The sequence below is a fragment of the Uloborus diversus genome, chromosome 9 (genome assembly GCF_026930045.1).
Source record: "Uloborus diversus isolate 005 chromosome 9, Udiv.v.3.1, whole genome shotgun sequence".
NCBI classification, from domain to species: Eukaryota; Metazoa; Arthropoda; class Arachnida; order Araneae; family Uloboridae; genus Uloborus; species Uloborus diversus.
Window position 1 is genome coordinate 106,614,641 of NC_072739.1, and position 20,770 is coordinate 106,635,410.

Below are 20,770 nucleotides of genomic sequence, written 5' to 3' on the forward strand. Positions count from 1 at the left end.
ATTTGTTTTTACTTGGCAGATTTTAAAAGCTTAATTTAATTGTTTGGTGATGGAGAATTTAGCCTCATTTTATTGATTGTTTTGTTGAAAATTAAAAAAAAAAAAAGACCTACATAGATTTACCAAAGTAGTTTCTAAGTAACTTAGGCTAAAAATTGAGGCAAAGAATAACATCAAAAATTCTCGCCAAGTTAAAAATTGCGTCAAAGAAAATCACTCTAAAATTTTCAATAATTTACTTTTTTTTTTGTAATTTTGGGAAAATATCGCTTACTACGGATTTTGAATCCAGCTTTGATTTTCTGTTTCGAACTATCAAATACTTGGAAATTAAAAGAAGCGGTGATATGAAAAATTTAACATGTAACAATATTTTCGTAAAACAGTAGTATGGCTGACGATCGGCCGATGCATGATAACGTCATTTTTCAGTTCACAGGCATTGATTCTAGTGTGGTGATGGATAGAGGGGGCAGCAAAAGTACTAGTAAGAGAGAGGGATGGATGTCCAGTTTGTAAAGGGAATTTACCACCTCCCTCACAAAAATGGGTTGCTTGGTCAAGCAACCTAATGGGATACTTGTCTCCTAGCTCTAATTTTATTATTCACTCACATCGTCGTGTTGTATCTTTTGCTGTCGTTCCTGCGTTCTTGGCTTATCTTTTTTTCCTGAATTTGTTCGGAGTTGCTTTTGAAATGGCTCCTAAGCAATTGAAAAGTTATACTGCAGCCCTTAATTTTAAGGTGATAAAGGCAGAAGCAATTGGAAATCGTTTTGCTTCCAGAGTTTGGCATTGACGAAAGATGCGTTTGCCGCTAGAAATCGGATAAATTAACCATCGAAAGTGATGGCCAGTCGAGGAATGCTGAAGGCAAAAAGTGCAAAATGGAGATTTTAAAAAATGTTTTATTATCATTAATTAAAAATGCTAACGAGAAATGAAAAAATACTTTTTATTTACATTTAATCCAGCTTTCTTTACTACTAATTGTGCTTTTAAGTTGTTTAATGCTGGGTGGGTGCTTATGGAAGGTGCGGCGCTTATACCGGGTGTGGCGCATACATTAAAAAACTTTTTTCTTTGAGAATATATTTCAATGCGGCGCTTATTCCTGAAAATACGGTAAGTTGACCACTTGCTGTGCACTACTTTAGTGGTCAACTTAAACTGGTGGTCAACTTACAGAGGTTGATTTATATGATAAGGTCTAATTCCGTACCTTGAAAAAGTGGTCGACTTAGACAGGTGATCAACTTACATCAGTGATTAACTTCACAGGTTTTACTGTATTGTTAAAAAACACCTCTTATGTTTATAAACATTAGATGAAAGCTACTATCCTTACTTAGTGGTCTTGACATCCATCAAACTTGATTTTTTTTTTTAATGTCTAAAGAAGTAGATTTTAATTAGAGGAAAAGTTAACAATCCTTTCTTCTAGCATATTGTTAATTAGAACATTGAGCTAAGTAGAATATAGCCTAGAAAGGAGTTGAATTGGTCAAAATCCGTACAACTTCAAGTCATGAGGAAACAAGAGAAATCAAAAGAACCATTTTGAAAAAAAAAATATTTTCAGTATTTAAAGTGTTTTCTTTTCATTCTAGTGTCCAAAATCAATCACATTTGGCTTTTTCTTTGTGATTTGCGCTTATTTTCATATTTCTTGATGCCACATGTCGTGCATAATATTTGTGTTTGTATTTTAAGTTTACGATATTTCTCATTATTTCTTCAGTATTACACATACAAAGCCTATAGAGCTAAAATAAAAAAATATTTTTTTAGAATAAGTATGTTATTTGATTCCATCATTTAGCATGGCATTTTATGCATCATGATGAGGCAAAACATATTATCCGCAGATTATGCATTAAAAAACATTGTGTCGGCAAATTATCCCAATGCTGGTCAATGACCCCCCGAAAAAAATTAATAAATAAGGTGAATTTGCTCTGTAAGAAATAATAATAATGCTTAGGGAAAAAAAATCATTGAATGGCTGTACTTCAAAATCAGTTTTGGAAAAAATTGATGCAGATTTTTGAGGTTATTGGATTTTAGGTTGGCAGATTTGTGCCGCTTCACTGTTTTGGGATCTTAGAAAGAAGAACATCTGTAATGGGTGTCGCTGTCATTTGAAGGAGTTCACAAAAACTAATACCATGATGACTAGTGAGCCATATCACCAATAGGCTGAAACACCCACAGACACCTTACAGCTTTCCTTTTGCATTATAGTATTATTAGAGCACAATGTGTTCATTTTTTCAGCACTATGCATAAGTTTAAAGAAAATTAAAAGCAAATGTTCAATCTTACTGCTAACTCTTAAAATGTTTTGGAAGGAAAAGCATCTTGTAGTAGAAGACTGTTATAACGCACACAGAGCTTTTGCATTTTACAGGTTTTCTCATTATATAGATCATTTCACAAATTTTGAAACTAATGTGTAGAATATATCTGTGTATTTGAACTTCAAAGTAAGTTTTAACTGCTATGAGTATTAAAGCACTAATTATACAATATAATCTTTTTATAGTAAATACTAGTGGTACCCGCACGGCTTTGCCTGTAATAGAAAAATTAAAAGGTCTTTTGGTTCGCCTGTATATTTACAAATAATGTGGTGAATTTTCTCGTCAATTGGCTTGTACCCATATTACGGTTCCACGTTATGACAGTTTCGTATATCGCCAATTGGCTTGTGCCCATATTACACAGTTCCACGTTATGAGAATTTCGTAATTTACACGTTCATCTTATGATAGTTTTGTTCTTAAAATTGGAATAAAAGAACTACATCGAATTTTCGAAAAATCACTTCGAGGTGCACCCCCATGCTACAAACTAATTTTGTGCCAAATTTCATGAAAATCGTGCGAACGGTTTTCGCGCTAGGCACGTCACAGAGATCCTGACAGACAGAGAGACTTTCAGCTTTATTATTAGTAAAGAAAAGTAAGGTTTCAAAGAAATTCTGGAAGGAAGTCTGTGGCAGGCCTGCGAACAGGAGAACCCATTGCCCCAACAGACTTGAAATTTTGTACAAATTGACTTCCAGCCCCAGTTTGCACAGGGTTTTTGTTTTTTAAAATTTGAATTAGTTTTTTTGTAATTAATTTTTTAAACTGAAATTTTGCATAAATTGCTATAATTGCCTGTTAAAGGGGGGAAAATTACTTGCACATATTAATATTTTACATCGTTGGAAAGGGTAGAATTTTCTGCGTTCTTCGCAATTTGTTTCAATGCTCTAACTTAAATTTATTGTTAGTTATTTGCATTTTTAGCTCGAACCACTGGAAAGAGTGGCTTTTTTTATTCCAGATCTAACTCGACCTATGGTCGAAAAACTTAGCTTCTATCTCCAGAGGGAAAAAAGTTACAAGCTGTTAAAAATCAATTTCGAATAATATCATCTCCATTAAAATTATTGATGTTTTATTTGGCGTTGCCATGGTTACATCTTTTCGATTTGCATGTTTCTTCTTTCTTATTCACAAACTTTAAGGGTTTCGATTTTAACAAAAAATCTTAGGCTCAACTCAAAACAAGCCCTGAGCTAAGGAGCAAAATATATTACTAGAGCTTACCACGAATATGAAAGAGACTTTTCAAACGTACAAAACTGCAGTTTTGCAATGCTCAGGATCCCCTTAGCCCTTATATCTCTGCAAGTTGGTACAAGTTATTTTGAAATCCGAGGAAGGGGTACTTTTTGATCCAAAGCCAGCGTTTTTTACCTGTCTCTTCCTAACTGATGTTTTAAATCTTTACGAATCAAATAAGATTGCGAAGCAATCTTCGGGGGTTGGTGAGCGTTAGCGAGCGAGGTGCAGAGCCCCCAGTATTATATATTATGTTGTCATTCACAATTAAATAACTATCACAATCAAAAGAAAGTGAATTATCCTGCACTTCTTCTAGCTTCCTGGCTTGCATAACAGCTGATTTTTCAACAACAACATAGTTTAAAAGCTTTGAATTAAGATGGACAAATGAAAAACTGCTTCAAAATTTAATTTGCTTAGCAATTTTTATTTTTTCAAGGTGAAACAGGGGGCTTGTTTTAATTGCAAAACTTATTGTTTACTTCTAAAAGGTTGTGCAATTTATAGAGAATTGCAATGTATAGGTTGGTGTTATTCTACTGTATTATAAAAGTGCTGAAAATACATTCGCAAATTTAAAAAAAAGCAAATTTTAAATTCATTAAGGTAAAAATTGTGTAAATCCGTCAAACAATGAAGATGCTTTGATATATAATATTTCTTAAATTTTGTGATGGCATCTTATGCAATACAAATACAAAAGTGACGACCAGCAACAGGCTCTGGGCCCAGCTAGGCTGGTTCCTAGTCAATTTACAATCCCCAGTGAAGATCAATGGCCCTCTTAAAACTATCTACTCCCTTGCTTATTACCACCTCATCCGGTAAGCTGTTCCAAGGTTCCACCTCCCTGCTATAATAATAATTTTTCCTAATATCCATGTTAGCCGGAGATTTAAATAGCTTAAAACAATGATCTTGTTGCATATTGATAGTGTGTAGCTTGAAAATCTTTGATCTGCTAAAAATTGTTATTTTAGATCACTCTGATAATGCAATTGTGGCCTCTATGGATGGCATGTTTCAAATTGGGAGACAATTGTATGTTCACATGATGGAGAGGGGACATGAAATTGCTGCTCTTAATACTCTGTTGATGTACTATCAACTATTTCTTAAAGTAACTGAGGTAATATGAAGTAATTCTTGACTTGCATTTTAACTTTTTGTTCTAAATTATTTTTTTTACATTTTGCTTCTTTGTACTTTATAAAAGAAGTACAGTTGAACTTGCTTATAACAAGCGTGAAGGGACCATTATGTTTGTTCATTATATTTGAGTGCTGGTAAAAACAGGTTTGTGAAAAGGAATCATAAAAATTTTTGCATTATCATTTTGTTTTCCCCCCTTTGCTTAGAACTGTGTTATTGGTGGTTTTTTTTTTTTTTTTTTTTTTTTTTTTTTTGAGCATGCTTGATGCTTTGGAAACAGCGTCAATCGCACCCCTGGTTTGACTTTGAAAAAAAATTTCTTGTGCACTCATAAGTTATTGAGTATGTTGGAAACGGTTCAGTTTAAAATTCTTGTTATTCTTTTCATTTGATTTGACTTGAATTTCAGCTACAATATCTTTGGGAATATTGAGATACTTTTACATAACTTTCAAATGTTTCTCATCTCCACAAAGTAAAAGACAGGTTGTCTCTCAGGAACTATGGCTGATCAATAACTTTCTGTCGACTTCAGAATGTTGAAGACATTTTTTCAAAAAAGGATTACCTGAGTTAGAAAGGTAGAAATCAATAGAAATTTTATGAATCACAAAAATACTGCTCCTTTTATCCAAAATTTGCTTGTTAAAAGTTTGAGTTTTACTCTCATATACTTAACGTTGTACCAACCAAGTACCTCTGATTTTCTCGTTAAATCGAAGTTTTGGTTGAATTAAAGTTCGTTATAAGACAGTTCAACTGTACACTATTATCTAGTGTAACTCAAAGCAAAATGTCATAATCTACTGAAAAGTAAAAATGAAAACTTAAAACGAAAGTGAAAATTAAGTTTGGAAAATGTATAAAGTAAATCAACCATTCAAATAGAGCAGGAAAATTTCAAAGTGCCCTGGGCATGGAAACATGCAAGTCGAGTACCGACTTTGAAAGTGCATGGCAGCAGTGCCTTCTTAAAATTTCCTGGGGGAAACATTAGGTAATATTAACTTTTTTCCCCATTTAATTTTTAACCGTATTTTTAAAATACCTGTTTTGTTATACTCTTTTTATGTGTTTAAGATGTTTTGATAAGTCTCCTATTTTGTTTTCGCATAATTTGCTATTTTTGTTTCAATTAATGTTAAAATATGTTTTCTTAGAGCAACATTCTTAACCTTTTTTGACACGCCAACCAGTGATGTTTTTTCTTCTTTCAACCTTTTTTTTTACTCAAAAAAAAAAGCCTGCACTGTTGCAGACTGTTAAAAGCATGGGAATTTTCTTTATAGACTGGTTAGGTTTTTTTTCTGTTTCTTTTTGAAAAAAAAAAATTTGGACTCAAGGATCATTACATAGTTATAAAAAACTTTTGCGAATGAGTGACTTTTTTTTCTTTTTTTACGAAATATAACTATGAACAATTAATTATATAATTAATTTATAAATAAAACTTTACTTGATGTTAACGAACTGTGACAGAAAATATTTACATTTTAAGAATAAAATAAATAATTATTGTAATAATTATAAAAAAATAATAAACATTGCTGAAAATCATAGAAATGTGCGACAATTAAGTAATACAAAGTTCATGTAAAAGATGTCGTATAAGATATCATTTTGTTATTATGGTGTTTTCCTTTACTGAGTAAGGAACATTTTTTTAACGTGGAAGAGCAAAATCTTTGAGGACCGGTCAAATTTTCCTGTGGACTAGTGCCAGTCCGCCGGACCACTGGTTGAAAATTGCTGTCTTAAATCATTGGTTCTATCTTTTCTTTTTACAGGGCAGTGCAAATGTTTCAGATGCTTTTGAGCTCATCTACAATGATGTTGAGAATGTTGTGTTTTCAATTTTGCAAAAAATTGTTTCTCAGAGAAATGTTGACATACATTATGCTTTAAGTTTATTAACACTCTTGCCAGAGAAGAACAGAATCATCTCATTGAAAGTGAGTTAACTTCTTTATTTTTTATTTATTAATTTTATTCAATTCTTATTGAGAAAATTGTTTTCTGTGACTGTTTACTGTTGAATCTTGATCTTTGAATTACTTTGGCATTTTAATAATTTTTTTCCTTTTCAAGATATGAGTTTGTTTTCCAAATGCATGGCCATTGGGCTGATTAAGTGTGATATTTAAATTACCTTGATGTTTTAATTAATTGTTTTTCCTTTTGTCAAATTACAAAATGTTTCAGTTATTGAATCATTCTTTTATTATTAGTAACTAGCTCAGTAAATAATACTGCATCTGAAGCTGTGGATGTAATGTGCAATTTGTTCTTTAGAAACTGTTGAAATGGTGTGCTACGAAACTGCATTGTCTTAGGGCCATAGGAAAAATTGGTTCTGAATTTGGAGCTTTATATCATGATAGTGACCTCTCTACAGAGTATGGCCGAATTTATAAAAAGGCATCAATACTACTAATGCACAACATGAAGTTTGTTTCTGCTGATGTGAGTATAGTCTCATTAGTATTTATAAGGTTCCCACCAAATCGCTTTTTTCTTTTATTAATCTGTTTTGATAAAATGGTCTGTCATTCACTTTTTTTCCCCTTTTTTCTGGGATTTTAATGTTTAGTTTTATATTAAAATTTTGATATTGAACTTTTCTTAAGAATTATTGCTGCATGTTTTTTCTTTCTATATTTAATGATATTTTATTGTTAAATATCTATTCTATTTTATTGAAAGCATTTTCAGCCTTTGAGTAATTTGTTACTAGAAAGGACACTGGCAGTTTATTTTTCAATGATTTTGCTTTCAGTACAAAGAAAAAAACCTTTCTAAATTAACTTTTTGCATATGTCTGCATGTAATTTGGCTGTTGCCTTCTTTTAATTGACTGGCACTACAGTAAACTCCTGATTATCCGCGAGTCAATCAACAATCAGGAACATGTATTTTCGCAGCAAAAAGTAAATACCAATGACTGGTTTTTTCAAAAAATTGTAAATTTAAACTCTGTTGGTTTTGTTTTATTTATTTGCTTTTTTTGTGCTTTCTTCACCGTACATACTCTTGCTATTTATTGATTTTAAGTTTCGTTACGCCAAAATACCAAACATTTTCACTGCTCTGTCTATATTTTCGTTGTTATTATTATGCATCAATCCAGCCAAGTTTTTGAGGAAGGACAGCTTTTACTTTAGTTGTCCCTCATTTTGGACTTTTTGCGGTTTATCCACAGAGCTTGTACCACCCAACCTCGTGAATAATTGGGAGTTTACTAAATATCTTCTCTTAGGGAAACATTTTTCACATTTTACTTATTTTATTTTGGTACCAATTTTTTTTTTCCTTTCTTTAATATTAGTTATTTCACATGAATACAAAAAATATTTTACATAATTTATGTTATTTGTGCAGTAAACCATCAGCCAGTTTTGAAAAAAATTTAGGATTCTTGTATAGCATTCTTCTCTCCCATCTACATCCCTTCCTTCTTCGAGTTTATGTTTTCGGTCTATAATAAGAACGTTATAAAAAACAACCACAGTTGAATGATGTGACAAATCAAATTATTTACTTATGTAAGTAACTATCTTCATTTATAAAAACAAAAACAAACGTTGAAGATATAAGGAAAACAAAACCCAATAGAAAAATCCTACAAAATCAAATTACGTACCTGAATATCGGAAAAAAAAACGCATTCAAAAATCAGTTAGCTGACCACAATAGTCCCACTATAGTGTAACGTTTGAGCCATGCGGTATGGTTCCTCACAGCTATTGACACTGTAAGCCAGCCCCCTCTCGGTTGAGTTAAATTACCCTGCCATCTATTAGGAATTCATAGACTAAGCAATTAATTTCACATTTAATTTGCAATTATAAATATTTCAGTCAATCTGATTTTTAAGCAAGAAGTTCGGTCTAGAACTAAATGAGCCTACTTTCCCGTATACCCATACTACTTTCTAGTACCTGATCAATATTCTCAAAAATAGCTAAAATCGCAAATTGTTTCAAACATAATTTTTTAATATTTTAAGCTGATTTCAAGGAATAAAATATGCCTCACACATCTACCAACCAGAAAGTCGCTTTTTTGGTGTGTTCCCATTTGTTTCTCAAATATACTTAAATTATTTTAAAATTTTGTATCAATATTTCACAAACTTAATTAGTAGTACAAAATTATGCATACTTGTAGGTGTAAAATAACATTCTTTAAATAAATTTAATTATTTTAATAATCATCAAGATACATTGTTTTAAAGTTTGTTCCCCTGTTTTCATGTCACTCTCCTGTCTTAAGAATGAATTCAATTATAGATAAAAAAAAAAAGAAATTTTTATTCTGCTGTTCTACAAAACTGTTTATTGTCACCATTTTGTTGGATTCCTAGAATATTTTGTTAATGTGATCTGTCTTCTGTTTTCCTTAAAATTTTGAAGTTCAAAAATGGGGTATGTAACATTTTTACTGTCACTCTCTTGGAACACATTTGTGTTTTAAATAAAAGAAAATTTTTTATTCTACTCATAGTGTGAAGTTGAATTAAGAGGTTAGAATAGAAAAATTACTTTATTTACCTTAAATATAATCCTGGGCTTACGTAACAGGCACGTTGTATGCAAAATCTACAACTACGACTGAAGATGCTTATCCTGTTGTTGGCATGGAAGAAAGTCTTGGTAATCTGTGGTCCGAGGATACTCTACTTTAATATTTTTTTCGCATACCTTTCATTATTGTAGTCTTTGTTGTTATTATCGTAGTATTTCATTATTAGATGATACTTATACCTGTATCTTTTAAATATTTAAAAATAATAATAAGATTTTTTGTAGGTACAAAAAATACACGTTATATAGTGGGGGGGGGGGTATTCTTCAACCTCACCATGTATCACTAAGGGGAAGGGGGGTTTAAAAATGCAAAAAAAAAATCACATGATTAAGGGACGGCACCTTATGTAGAAAAATAAATGACTTCAAGTTTATCCGCCGAAAACTGAATAACTAAATTAAAACTTTAGAGTGAAAATAAAAACAAGTCATATTAACAATAATTATTTCACAGTTAAAACCATGACTGCAGAGTCGAAGTCCGAGTCAATTTCATTTTGGGATAAAGAAGTCAGACTTGAATATCCAAGAATTGGAGTCTGTCATTTTTCCTACATATATAAACTTTTGCCAAAGCTACGAAGTCAGAGTCAAAGTCGGGGAGTCGGAGTTCGACTAATTGTCGGGCACAGGAGTCGGAGTTTAGGTGCCCCTAAATTCTTGGAATCGGAGTCTGGAGTCATCAAGAGCTATTTCCAACAAAATTTGTTTGAAGTAAATCGGCCTTCAAGTACAGAATGTACATGGACTTTCAGTTTCCCGTAGGCGCTAATGTTAAGGGATTTGAACTGTTCAAAATTGAACGGAAAATTGTTCAAATCAAAAAGATATTTTATACACAAGTTTTTCATCAAAAGCTTTTTCCTAAAAAGTTTGTTTGAAGCAAATTCACTCAGTTCGGAATTGCCTTGAATTTCCCCGTAGGTGCTAATGTTAAGTTTTTTGAACTGTTCAAATTTGAACAAAAAAGTTAAAACCAAAAAGTGAAATATGGAAATGAGGTGTCCTAGCCGAGATCTTTCGAACAAAAAGAAAGTTTGTTTGAATCAGACTATTCATTCAAAAGTTATTAGGGGGGGGGGGACAGACCGTCCGATATTCCCCTATCTCATTACCCTACTTTCCAATTTTTAATTTTTCGATATTTATTTAATTATTTTATTTATTTTCGACTTTTTTTTTTCTTTCGCGTTATTTTTAAGATGCACTAAGCCTTCTTTCATGCTTTTTTCTTCTTTTTCCGACTTTTACTGGGAAAGTAGGCTAAAAAAATAGCCTATACTGCGATGTTAAGTACAAAAGTCGTGCATCTGAGTTCAAAATGAGGAATTGTCGCTTAAAGTTGTGTGCCGCCATGTATTTGATACAGATGCAACTTTTTCGAATTTTATTTAAAAATATTTCCCATTCACAAATGACCACAAAACATTGTATTTAGGTAAAATATGTGACAAAATCATTTAGTGACCATAACTTAATTTTGATAAAAAGTGCAGATACGACTTTTGTGCTTTGCACGGCAGTATAGCCTTCCTCAATAAGTGGACTATTCAACACAAAGAGAATTTTTCAATTCGAACCAGTAATTCCCAAGATTAACACGTTCAAACAAACAAATAAACTCTCCACCTTTATATTATTAGTAAAGATTTAGTATTTGTTCTTAAAATTATCCAAATCTTGAGTGTTGTTATTTAAAATATATACATACTTGAAAAGATGAAAACAGATACAGATAAAATTCTCTTAGGTCAAAATTTTTTAAGAACTTTTGCTCAAGCTTTAATTTGGAAACAAATATGGTTCCACAATCTAGACACCTAGTCTGCCGTGCTAAGCGCAAAAGTGGTATCTGCAGCTGAGTTCAAAATGAGAAATTCCCGTTTAAAGTTGTGCGTCTCCATGTATTTGATTCAGATGAAACTTTTTCAGATTTTTTTTAAAAAATGTTTCCCATCGACAAATGACTATGAAACATTGTATTAGGGTAAAATATGTGACAAAGAACCACCTGGTGACAATAACTCAATTTTGACAAAAAGTGCAGATACGACATTTGTGCTTAGCACGGCAGTAGTGTGAAAAATTTTAATAACTGTATCATGTCCCCTTAGACTCTTCTTTGCTTGCGACTTTTTCTGGTTAAGCCATTTATTCTTTTATTCATAATCTAAATCTAAATGCCAATTAAATATCTCAGTAGCTGTCCTTTGAACTCTTTCCTATAAATCAATATCTTTTTTAAGTTAATTAAATGAAAACTGAACAATATACTCCTAATGAAGTTTTATCAAATAGTTAATTATTAACGTATAGTTAAGTGTTATTGTTTTATCTTAATATGTGTTCATCAATCCAACTGTAATACTTAATGGATTTAAAGAAATTTTTTTTAGAAATTGTACATTTTTATATTTGTACCAATTGTACATTTTGATTGTTGGATTTCAAAATAGATTAATCGTGCACACTTTTTAGCAAATTCTGGATTCAACAAACAAGGATTATGGCTGGCAGATTGTGAAAGAAATCATGTCTCCAAATGTAGATCTCTCGAGTATTTATGAGTGTTGTGAAGCTTTTGACTTACCAACAAACTATGTATTGGTCACTTTCCTCAACAATCTGCTCTCTGAAATCGATAGGAGCACTCTTAATTGTACCGAATTAAATGAAAGTGATGTTGCTGAGCCTTTAAGAACTGCTAAATGTATTTTGCAAAATATTAAAGATGAAGATTTGGTTTTATCAAGCCTGCAAAATTTGTTAAAAATGGTAAGCTATAACTTTTGTGTTAAAAGTGCATTTTTTGTCTCATCTTGAGAAGAATTATGTAGGATTATGAACACTGATTAAAAAAAAAAAAGAAACTGCTGTAAGAAAAGGTCTATGTTGAATTTTGAATTTGGTATTTCCGTGTCATTGAATCCTCTAAAAGGGACTGCTCGGTTATGCAGTGTGATTTCCAAGGTTTTTGCGCACCTCAAAGGTGGAAAGTCATGGATTTAGACTGTGATCGAAAATAGTCATGGATAGTCATGATTTAGAGCAAAAAATGCTCAAAAGTCATGGAAACTGACAACTGGTCATGTATTTTGAGTTCAAGAACATGTATATTTATCAAACTGTAGAGATCAGGTGCAAAATTTACGCATCTTAACCGTTTCTTACTCTTTTACATGTCAGTCCTGATTTTTCAAACATTTCAAAATCTGATTGCATTTACATCAAAAAAGTCGCTCATTTTTCTTTACTATGTAATGTTTCCATTTGGAAATTTATAGTTATGTATTTAGCTTTATTTTCATCCCTCCTAATTGTGTATTTAAGGACTTGTAGACTTTTTATTTTGGCACTCTCATTAGACTCAAAGATTTTAAGTCATTTGCATCCGTGTTGATTCAAGAGACTCATAAAAATTGTCATTAACTTTCAGCAGTGACTTAAGTTAATGAAGATTTTAGAAAATAGATATGGTCTAAAGAAATAATTGAGGACGTTTAGGACATCGATGAAGTATAGAAATCAGGTGGTTTTCAAGTGTAAAATTTTTTAAATGTCCGAAAATATTGCAAAAATCACAAATTCGGGAATTTTTTCAATATTTAAAGAGTATCCTAAAACTTTGGCAGTGACATATCTGGTAATTTCTGGGAAGTTAACTATGAAATATTTTAATTTAATATTTATTTTTTTCTGATTATTTATATTATTTACTGTAAACTTAATTTTAGTAATTACTGAATGTTTGCTAGTCACAGATTTTTTAGAAAATTATTTGCTTTAAAAAAAAGTTTTATATTCATTATTTGTTTATAAAAAATGTATTTACTTGAAAAAATTCAAAGGAAGAAAATGGAAATAAAACTCAAGCCTAAATGTTTCTCTGTTTATCAGTAGTTTTTCAGCTTCATTGCTGCATGTTTGAAGCTTCTTTTATTTTGAAAAACCATTTTGAGATTAAAACTTTTTTTCAGTATTTTCAGTGATAGAAAAGTTATTGTGTATCATATCAGATTTTTTGAAGAAAAAATAATAAATTTGTTTACATGTATATTTTTACCTGTATAAAAATTTTGCATGATTTATTGAAATCCAAAAAATATTTTCAAAAATTTTAGATTTATAAATGTATTTTTTTTTTTTTTTTTGGTAGCGAAATAATTAAGTTAAAACTCTAATTATTTCATGCATATCACTAGTCATTGATGCATAAATTGTTTTTAGTTATAATAGTAGCTGAGCTAGTGACATTTCACTTTAATTTGATTTTTTAGAAGCATATGTCCAAAGCATAGATCAGATGGTTGCAATTTAATTTTCACAAAACACTTGGATATTCTTGAGAAAATAAGTTTTTTTTTTTTTGGAAAATTTGCAACCTGTGAGTCATGGAAAGTTACGAGCAGAAGTCATGGAAAGTCAAAGAAAGTCATGGATTTCAAAACTCAAAATGTAGCGGATACCCTGGTTTTTGTTTTGCAAAGAAGATTTGGTCTTTAGAAAATGTTCTCCTGTTAGTAGGCAATATATATTTATTTAGATGTTTATATATGTCTCTAAACCATTTATGTTTTCATGTGAATGACAATCTTTTTCATTTAGGAAAAATTATCAATGTTATCTTTATGCACTATTTTATTAATTTCAAATGGTGATTAATTTCTGTTTTTGTCCATGCTGGAACAATATACCATACACATCTTTTGAGTTTGCTGTTTATTATAAGTAAGTATTACAGTAAGGCAATATTCAGACTTATTTTCAAAAGTGATTTTGTGAGCACAGGGTTCGTACGGGTCATGGAAATCCTGAAAAGTCATGGAAAAAATATAACAGAATTTCAGACCTGGAAAAGTCATGAAAAATTGGCATTTTCATTGAAAGTCATGGAAAAATTTCTTGGACAAAGAGAAAGGAACAGTAGCTAAAGGAGCATTAGAAATAATGAGTGATTTAACAGTATAGCACATAAAAGCTATTAAAAGTGGAAAATTGAACGATCCAAAAATCAAATCTGAATTTTGAAATCTCATTGCATCCACTTCTGTCACAGCCGCTTGCAATTTTTTGCGATGTGATTTTACTGCCTGGACATCACTTATTTTGAATTTTCTGTTATTTTCAACACTTCTTATGTTTCAAATTCTGTAGTAGCAAAATTTCACCTTCTTAGTTTTGCCACGCTCACTCAAAAAAAAAGCAATTCAATTGCATGCGAATTCGATTCCATCACTCGTAAGGACTTTATTATTAAATTTATCAGAGTTTATCTTAATTTGTTGAATGTTTTAGAAAATAAAGATCCTAAGTCAAGCGATAGAATACAGAAAAAGAGGAATTCTAATGCTCTAAAACAGTAGTGCCCAACATACGGCACGCAAAATTAATCCATGCGACCCACTGCTACATTCAATGTCGGGAATTAAACATGTTCTGGAAATTCTGAACTTATTAATTTATATGCATTTGAAAATATGCAAATTTGTAAACAAAACAAATATACTTTTGAATCAGAAGATTGATTCATTACTGAATGGTTTTTTCAAAAAAGATCTGGTTTAGAAACATAAAGAACTAAACTATGTGGCTTTACTTCAAAGAACCAAAATACTGTCAATTTATGTGGATGATTAAAGACACTGTTGACACTAGAAGTAACTTTTGAAGCAAATTTATTGAAACTTAGTGATGACTCATTTAACCTTTGTCCCATTCAATATCATTCTGCCTGTTTAAAAAAAAAAATCAGACATTTAAGCATCATCATATTCCCTTCACTGAATTTTTACTTTACTTAAATTTATATGATGAAGACGAATAAGAATAGTTTAGTTTTTAAAGTGTGCACTTATATTTTTTCCATTACGAGTATGTGCTTCAATGAGGCTGTGGCATTCATATAGACGTTTTGCTTAAGTAATAATTTTGCTTAAGTAATAGTTAATTTAATAGTGCTATTCTCTTCGTGTAACGAGGTCATGAAAATTTTCATTGAAGTCATGAAAAAGTCTTGGAAAAGTCATGGAATTTTTTCATCCAAATAAAGTATGAACCCTGTGAGCAATTACTATGTCAGAAGTTGTACAGTTATTTTTTATTAAGCTTCTTTCTCCCTGTTTTTTATTTTGTTCATGAAGTATTACTGTCATAAGTCTTATCTATGCAGTTAGCTTTGAGAATTCAACCTTCATTTTGTGGAAAACTTTGACAAGCCCAAGTGAATATTTTTTCCTGTCTAATTAATAGACAATGTCAATTATTTTCAATAAACTGAATTTTTTTCGATTCAAATTTTGAATAAGCAGAATTTTTTTCCGTGACTGTTATCAAATTTTCTTGCTAATGAAACACGTGTTTAGCATGGCAGTATAACTGTTTTATGGCATTCTTTTTAATCTTTTCATTTGAATTCTTTTCAAAGAAAAGTTTAATTTTAGACATGACTTCATTTTTTCTTTTATGAACTTTTTGTAGATTTTGGCGTTTTATTGAAAGTTTCTCAAAATGTTTTTAGAATCATCTACGGATTCATTGATTTTTGGGCCGCAACAGATGTGTCAATTAGTTTAAAATATTTGGAAAGAACTGCGAGAAAATAATGTTAAAGTAGAAGTCATTTGACTTATGATCCAAACATAAGTTTCAATGATCTTGTAAAATAAAATTGTTTTTTGTAGAGGTATGCAATTTCAAGTTTACATAACTGTTTTGGTTACTTAATTTTTTGATGCTTCTATATTCTTTATCCATTTTAATTTTAAACTCAAAATACCAAAACACAGAGGTGACCACGCTCTGCTACCAAATGTTAGAGAAAACAAATTGATTTTAATGGACCTCTCAAATGTGTCTTGGTTGAGCCAAATTATGAAACATGTTTAAATAAAAATCATTAGCATTTATTAATTCGAAAAATACATGTTAGAAAATTTTTAATGTTTCAAAAGTTTGTAGAGGGTCCTAAAAACATCCAGCAATGTGACAAAATGTTGCAGGAACCCGAACACTAAAAGAAAAATTTATGCCTCTAGTGCTCCCTCAAAGTCCATATCGATGAAAATGTCCTGTAGTTTTATTCAATCTTGACACCAGTATCTTCGGAACTTGACTACATCAAAACAACTACTAGGAATATGGCAGGCCATCCATCCTGGCATCCGCCATCAGCAAATGGACACCTTTAATCATACATCACCAGCAGGGTAAGCATCAAAATCCTACTACAAAGAGGACTACAAGGGCAGCCAGCCCAGAGACAAAGAACTATGTAGGGAACATCGAAGCGAGAGATCGGTGAGCGGCAGTCCACCGCTTAAATAGCACACAACTGACGCTTTACCTTCTTTTCATACTTAAGTTGAGCTATTCCAAGAAATTCATTGAAAAAACTCCTGAAAAACTTGTTGGCATCAGCTGATGCGTTGGAACATTATTCCTTTCAATGAAAACGTTCTTTCAACTGCTAGATTAATTGATAACCGTGAAATTTGTGTACATTCACACCCTGTTTGCAGAAGTGGGGAAAGAACTGGAATGTTGTGTTTATATGTCTAGCATCAAGACATGGAGAATCTTCTCACATAAAAAAATAAGTAAATACCATTTATACAATTCCCTTGGCACCGGAAAGGCAAGAAAAAAGAATGAAAACTTCTAGTATTTTGACAGTTTGTCACATATTTCACCTAAATATAACATTTTATGATCATTTGTCACTGGGAAATATTTTTTAAAAGATTCTGAAAAGTTGCATCTGAATCAAATACATGGATGCATGAAACTTAAATCAATTTCTCCTTTTGAGCTCAGCTGCAGATACAACTTTTGCGCTTTGCACAGAAAGAGGCAGAATAAGTAAAGGCAATCACTTCAAAATGACCCATCGGTTCACCAGTTGATCATGATCCACTTAATACACACCACTGATCTGGAATATTGAAATTCTATTTCAAAATGTTATTATACTATGATTAATTAGCTGAGCCGAAATAGCACACTTCTTGTCAGGGCCGGATTTGGAAGTGTGGAGGCTCTGAGGAAATGATGGAGTGGAAGCCCCTAATCAGAGTTCGAAAAAATCATATTTTTAAAAATATCGATACTTTGATATATATCTGTATATTTTGATATATATTTGAATATTTTCGACCCGTGAAAGGATATTTTGTAAAAATTTTATTGTGGGGGACCCCTTTGTTGTGGAGACCCCTGGGCACTAGCCCCGCCTGCCCTCCCCTAAATCCGACCCTGCTTCTTGTTGTTGCTTATTCTTTGCCAGAATTAGACCTTATCAACTTTGACTTTAGTTTTCCAGCCTTTTATATGATTTTTTTTTTCTTTTTTGCTTCTGGGTAAGTTTGTCAACTGAAACATCTATATTTTTTTAACATTTCTTTACATCAAACTGGAGCATTTAAACATCACTGCTTTTTTTATTGTATAAATTACACGAAGAACTTAGTTTCTTCCTTTCATTTCTTTTAGCAATTTCTTTCTGGTGAAAAGCATTGCAAAAAGGAATTTATTCATGTTGTGTGTTAAACCTTACCGTTCAGTACTAATGAAAATATTTGTAACATAATTTCATTGTTTTTGAAAGTACTTTTTGATTTGATGTTTGTGCATGAATATATTTTATAGATTAGTCCATACAGTTATGAGATTCTTCTGTTTGTGTATCATGAACTGTTAAAAGTGTCAGCCAATGTAACAACTGTGGATTCTGAATCCATTGAAAAGGTAGTTTTAAATTTTTAGCTTTGAAACTTTTGAAACTTTTATTTGTCCACTAAAATGCTGTATTTCAACTACAATCCTCATATTTGCAAAGGTTCAGTGTTACGCATGATCATAATCAACAAGAAAAATGATGCAACTAATTGTATAAAGAGGGCTGAAGAGAAGCCTCATGTGCACCCCTTCCCCTTTCATTCAGAGGATATAAATATTGTATTTTTGAATAAGTTAAAGGAATGTTTTATCATAAAGTTTTATGCCCTCAAAATTGTAATAAAGCAAAAATTAAATTGCTGATGGTAGCTACTATGAATGGTCTACCCCGCAATGTTGACTAATGTTTTACTTATGTAATTTATAACTGAATGACACAAGTTGAAAATGCTTTGTTAACAAGGTAAATGCCATGGACCAGTGATGTCTAAACAGAAAGCTTAGGTGAAGACCAGGTGGCATTTAACTGATTATATGCATTGTGTTACTCCAATAAAAATTAAATAAAACTAATTTTAACCTGCAAGTAAATATGTATTTGTTCAAGAAAATTGCCAGATTCCCCGGTGGCTGGCTATCTATGCTATCAACTTGATTCTATGTTTTTTTTTAATCCATATTTTCTTTAATCTAGCTGAAGTACTTTAATAACTATTCTGATAGTTACAAAACTATTGGTTTATTGCAATTCCTTTCGTAAAATTATATATTTCATGTATTTGCATAAAATCTAATTTCAGCATTATTGTTCGTTTTCGAACTTCCTTTGCCTTGTGGGAACTCTGAAGATAGTCCTTGATTCTCTGTTATGTGTCATTCCTTGGTTATTCCCATTTCCAGTCTCTGAAACACTTGTGTTGAACATCTATGCTTAGGTCAAGGTTTATGAACTGCTGAATTCTTTCGAAAAAAATTATGCAAAAGTCGGAAAATACTGGGAGATACTTAAATTCAGATTTTTTTTTCATTATTTTTAAACTTTTTAAAAATTTTAGCGATCATATCAGTTAATTTAGATGTATATATTGGTTTGTTAACTCTTTGTACTCATATATTTATGTCATTCTTAATTTTATGTGTTCTTAACTAAATTTGAGCAAATTATTAATTGTATGAGATAGTGGTGTGCACCAAAAAGTTTTACCGATGTCCATTTCCAAAAGTTGGCAAATATACACTTATTGTATGGTTTCTTGATTAATATGCTTTGATCTTTAGTAAAAATATTGCTTTGCTTTTCCTTTTTAGGGCATTATAATCTTAAAGTTTCTTAAAGTTTACAAGAGAAGATCTCCTCCCACAGAGTCGGAGCTTCAGCAATGGCTTGCTATTCATCCTACTGTGAGTGTAATGAAATATTAATGTTTTTTAAATTCATTCAAATATCATGACTTTTTACAGTTTAGATGTCTTTTTTCTTTTTTTTGTATTTAGGCCTTTAATCTACCTGCACTATCTAAAACAAGAATGTCATTTGGATCTTTAATGCACGGAAAAGTGCATACGATCATCAGTGAGTATTTTATTTTTAATTATATTTTATTTTTGTACGGAAAGGAATGTAGTTGCTTTATTAAACCAAGGGCATAGATTTCAGATATTCTTGGTAATATATATTTTGTCCTAAGTTTAAGCCTTATGTCTTAACTATGTTCCTGAGTTTGTTTGGTTTAATAATCTATGCTTTTTGTTTGTTTTTATTTTTTTTTCTTTCAAAAATATTTGCAAGCATGCCAAGTCAGCTCTTTTTTTCTTTTGTGTGTGTGTGTTTTAAAAATCCCTTTTACTCCCATGTTTTTGTTTATCATTACATTTAGTCATGCATAATTTTTATTTTTAAATGTTGGCAGCTATGATATGTATTTTAGTCTCTTGTGCTGAATTTTCTTCTGTAAATATATTACAGGGTGGCGACAGATCAGGGAAATCGGGGAAAAGTCAGGGAACTTTATTAATCAGGGGAAATCATGAAATTATCAGGGAATTTTGAAAAAATAACAAAAAATCAGAGAAAATTGATTTTATGAATTTTTTTTTTTTTTGCTTTACAAAATTAAGTACTCTAATTCCCTATGCATTTTCCGCCAAATATCTGTTCAAAAAAAGTAAAATTAACGAGGTGCGATTATACCCTGCCGCATATTTGTGCATCTTTTTTCCTCAACGTCAAAGTATTGAATCTTACTTATTAACCCTTTGCTACGGCTACTGGTCTTTTTTAAGATTCTTGTTTGGGGTTTAGTACAATAGACCTCTGGTCGCAGTGCTTGGCTCTGCTGAGCCCCCCTCTCCTTCATTTCATTCATTACTTATTAACCACTGGATGAACTTCCTAAGATTGCTTCTGTGTCTGTTAGGTTGTTTATTTTACCTAGCTTGAAATTTCCTTTTATGCTTTCAATGCTACATAAAATAAACAACCATACAGGCAAAGAGGAAGCCTTCATTAATGCCTTAGCTCCTTTGCCTTTATTCCATTGTCTCGAAGTAATTAAATACAGTAATCACGATTTCAAGAAGAAATCTTTGGTTTTTGAATTAATACTATAAAAGCTTAAAAGTTATTACTTCTTCGGGTTTTTAATTTAATTGCTAAAATTGAACTTTCAATAAAAAAATTTTTGTTTTTTGCCGTTATACTATTTGGTGTCACCGCAGATTATAAAGGTTTTCTTTATAATC

General features: G+C 31.3%; 1 protein-coding gene across 1 annotated transcript in view; it reads left to right on the forward strand.

Moving 5' to 3' along the window:
• Positions 1-20,770, forward strand: part of LOC129230420 (uncharacterized) — a 263,650-nt gene that overhangs the window by 175,967 nt on the left and 66,913 nt on the right. The window contains exons 26-32 of the mRNA XM_054864820.1: positions 4,598-4,746; positions 6,557-6,721; positions 7,062-7,232; positions 11,834-12,130; positions 17,999-18,097; positions 19,337-19,429; positions 19,523-19,601. Of these exons, the coding sequence (XP_054720795.1) occupies positions 4,598-4,746; positions 6,557-6,721; positions 7,062-7,232; positions 11,834-12,130; positions 17,999-18,097; positions 19,337-19,429; positions 19,523-19,601 (1,053 nt within the window). The remainder of the gene's footprint in view (positions 1-4,597; positions 4,747-6,556; positions 6,722-7,061; positions 7,233-11,833; positions 12,131-17,998; positions 18,098-19,336; positions 19,430-19,522; positions 19,602-20,770) is intronic.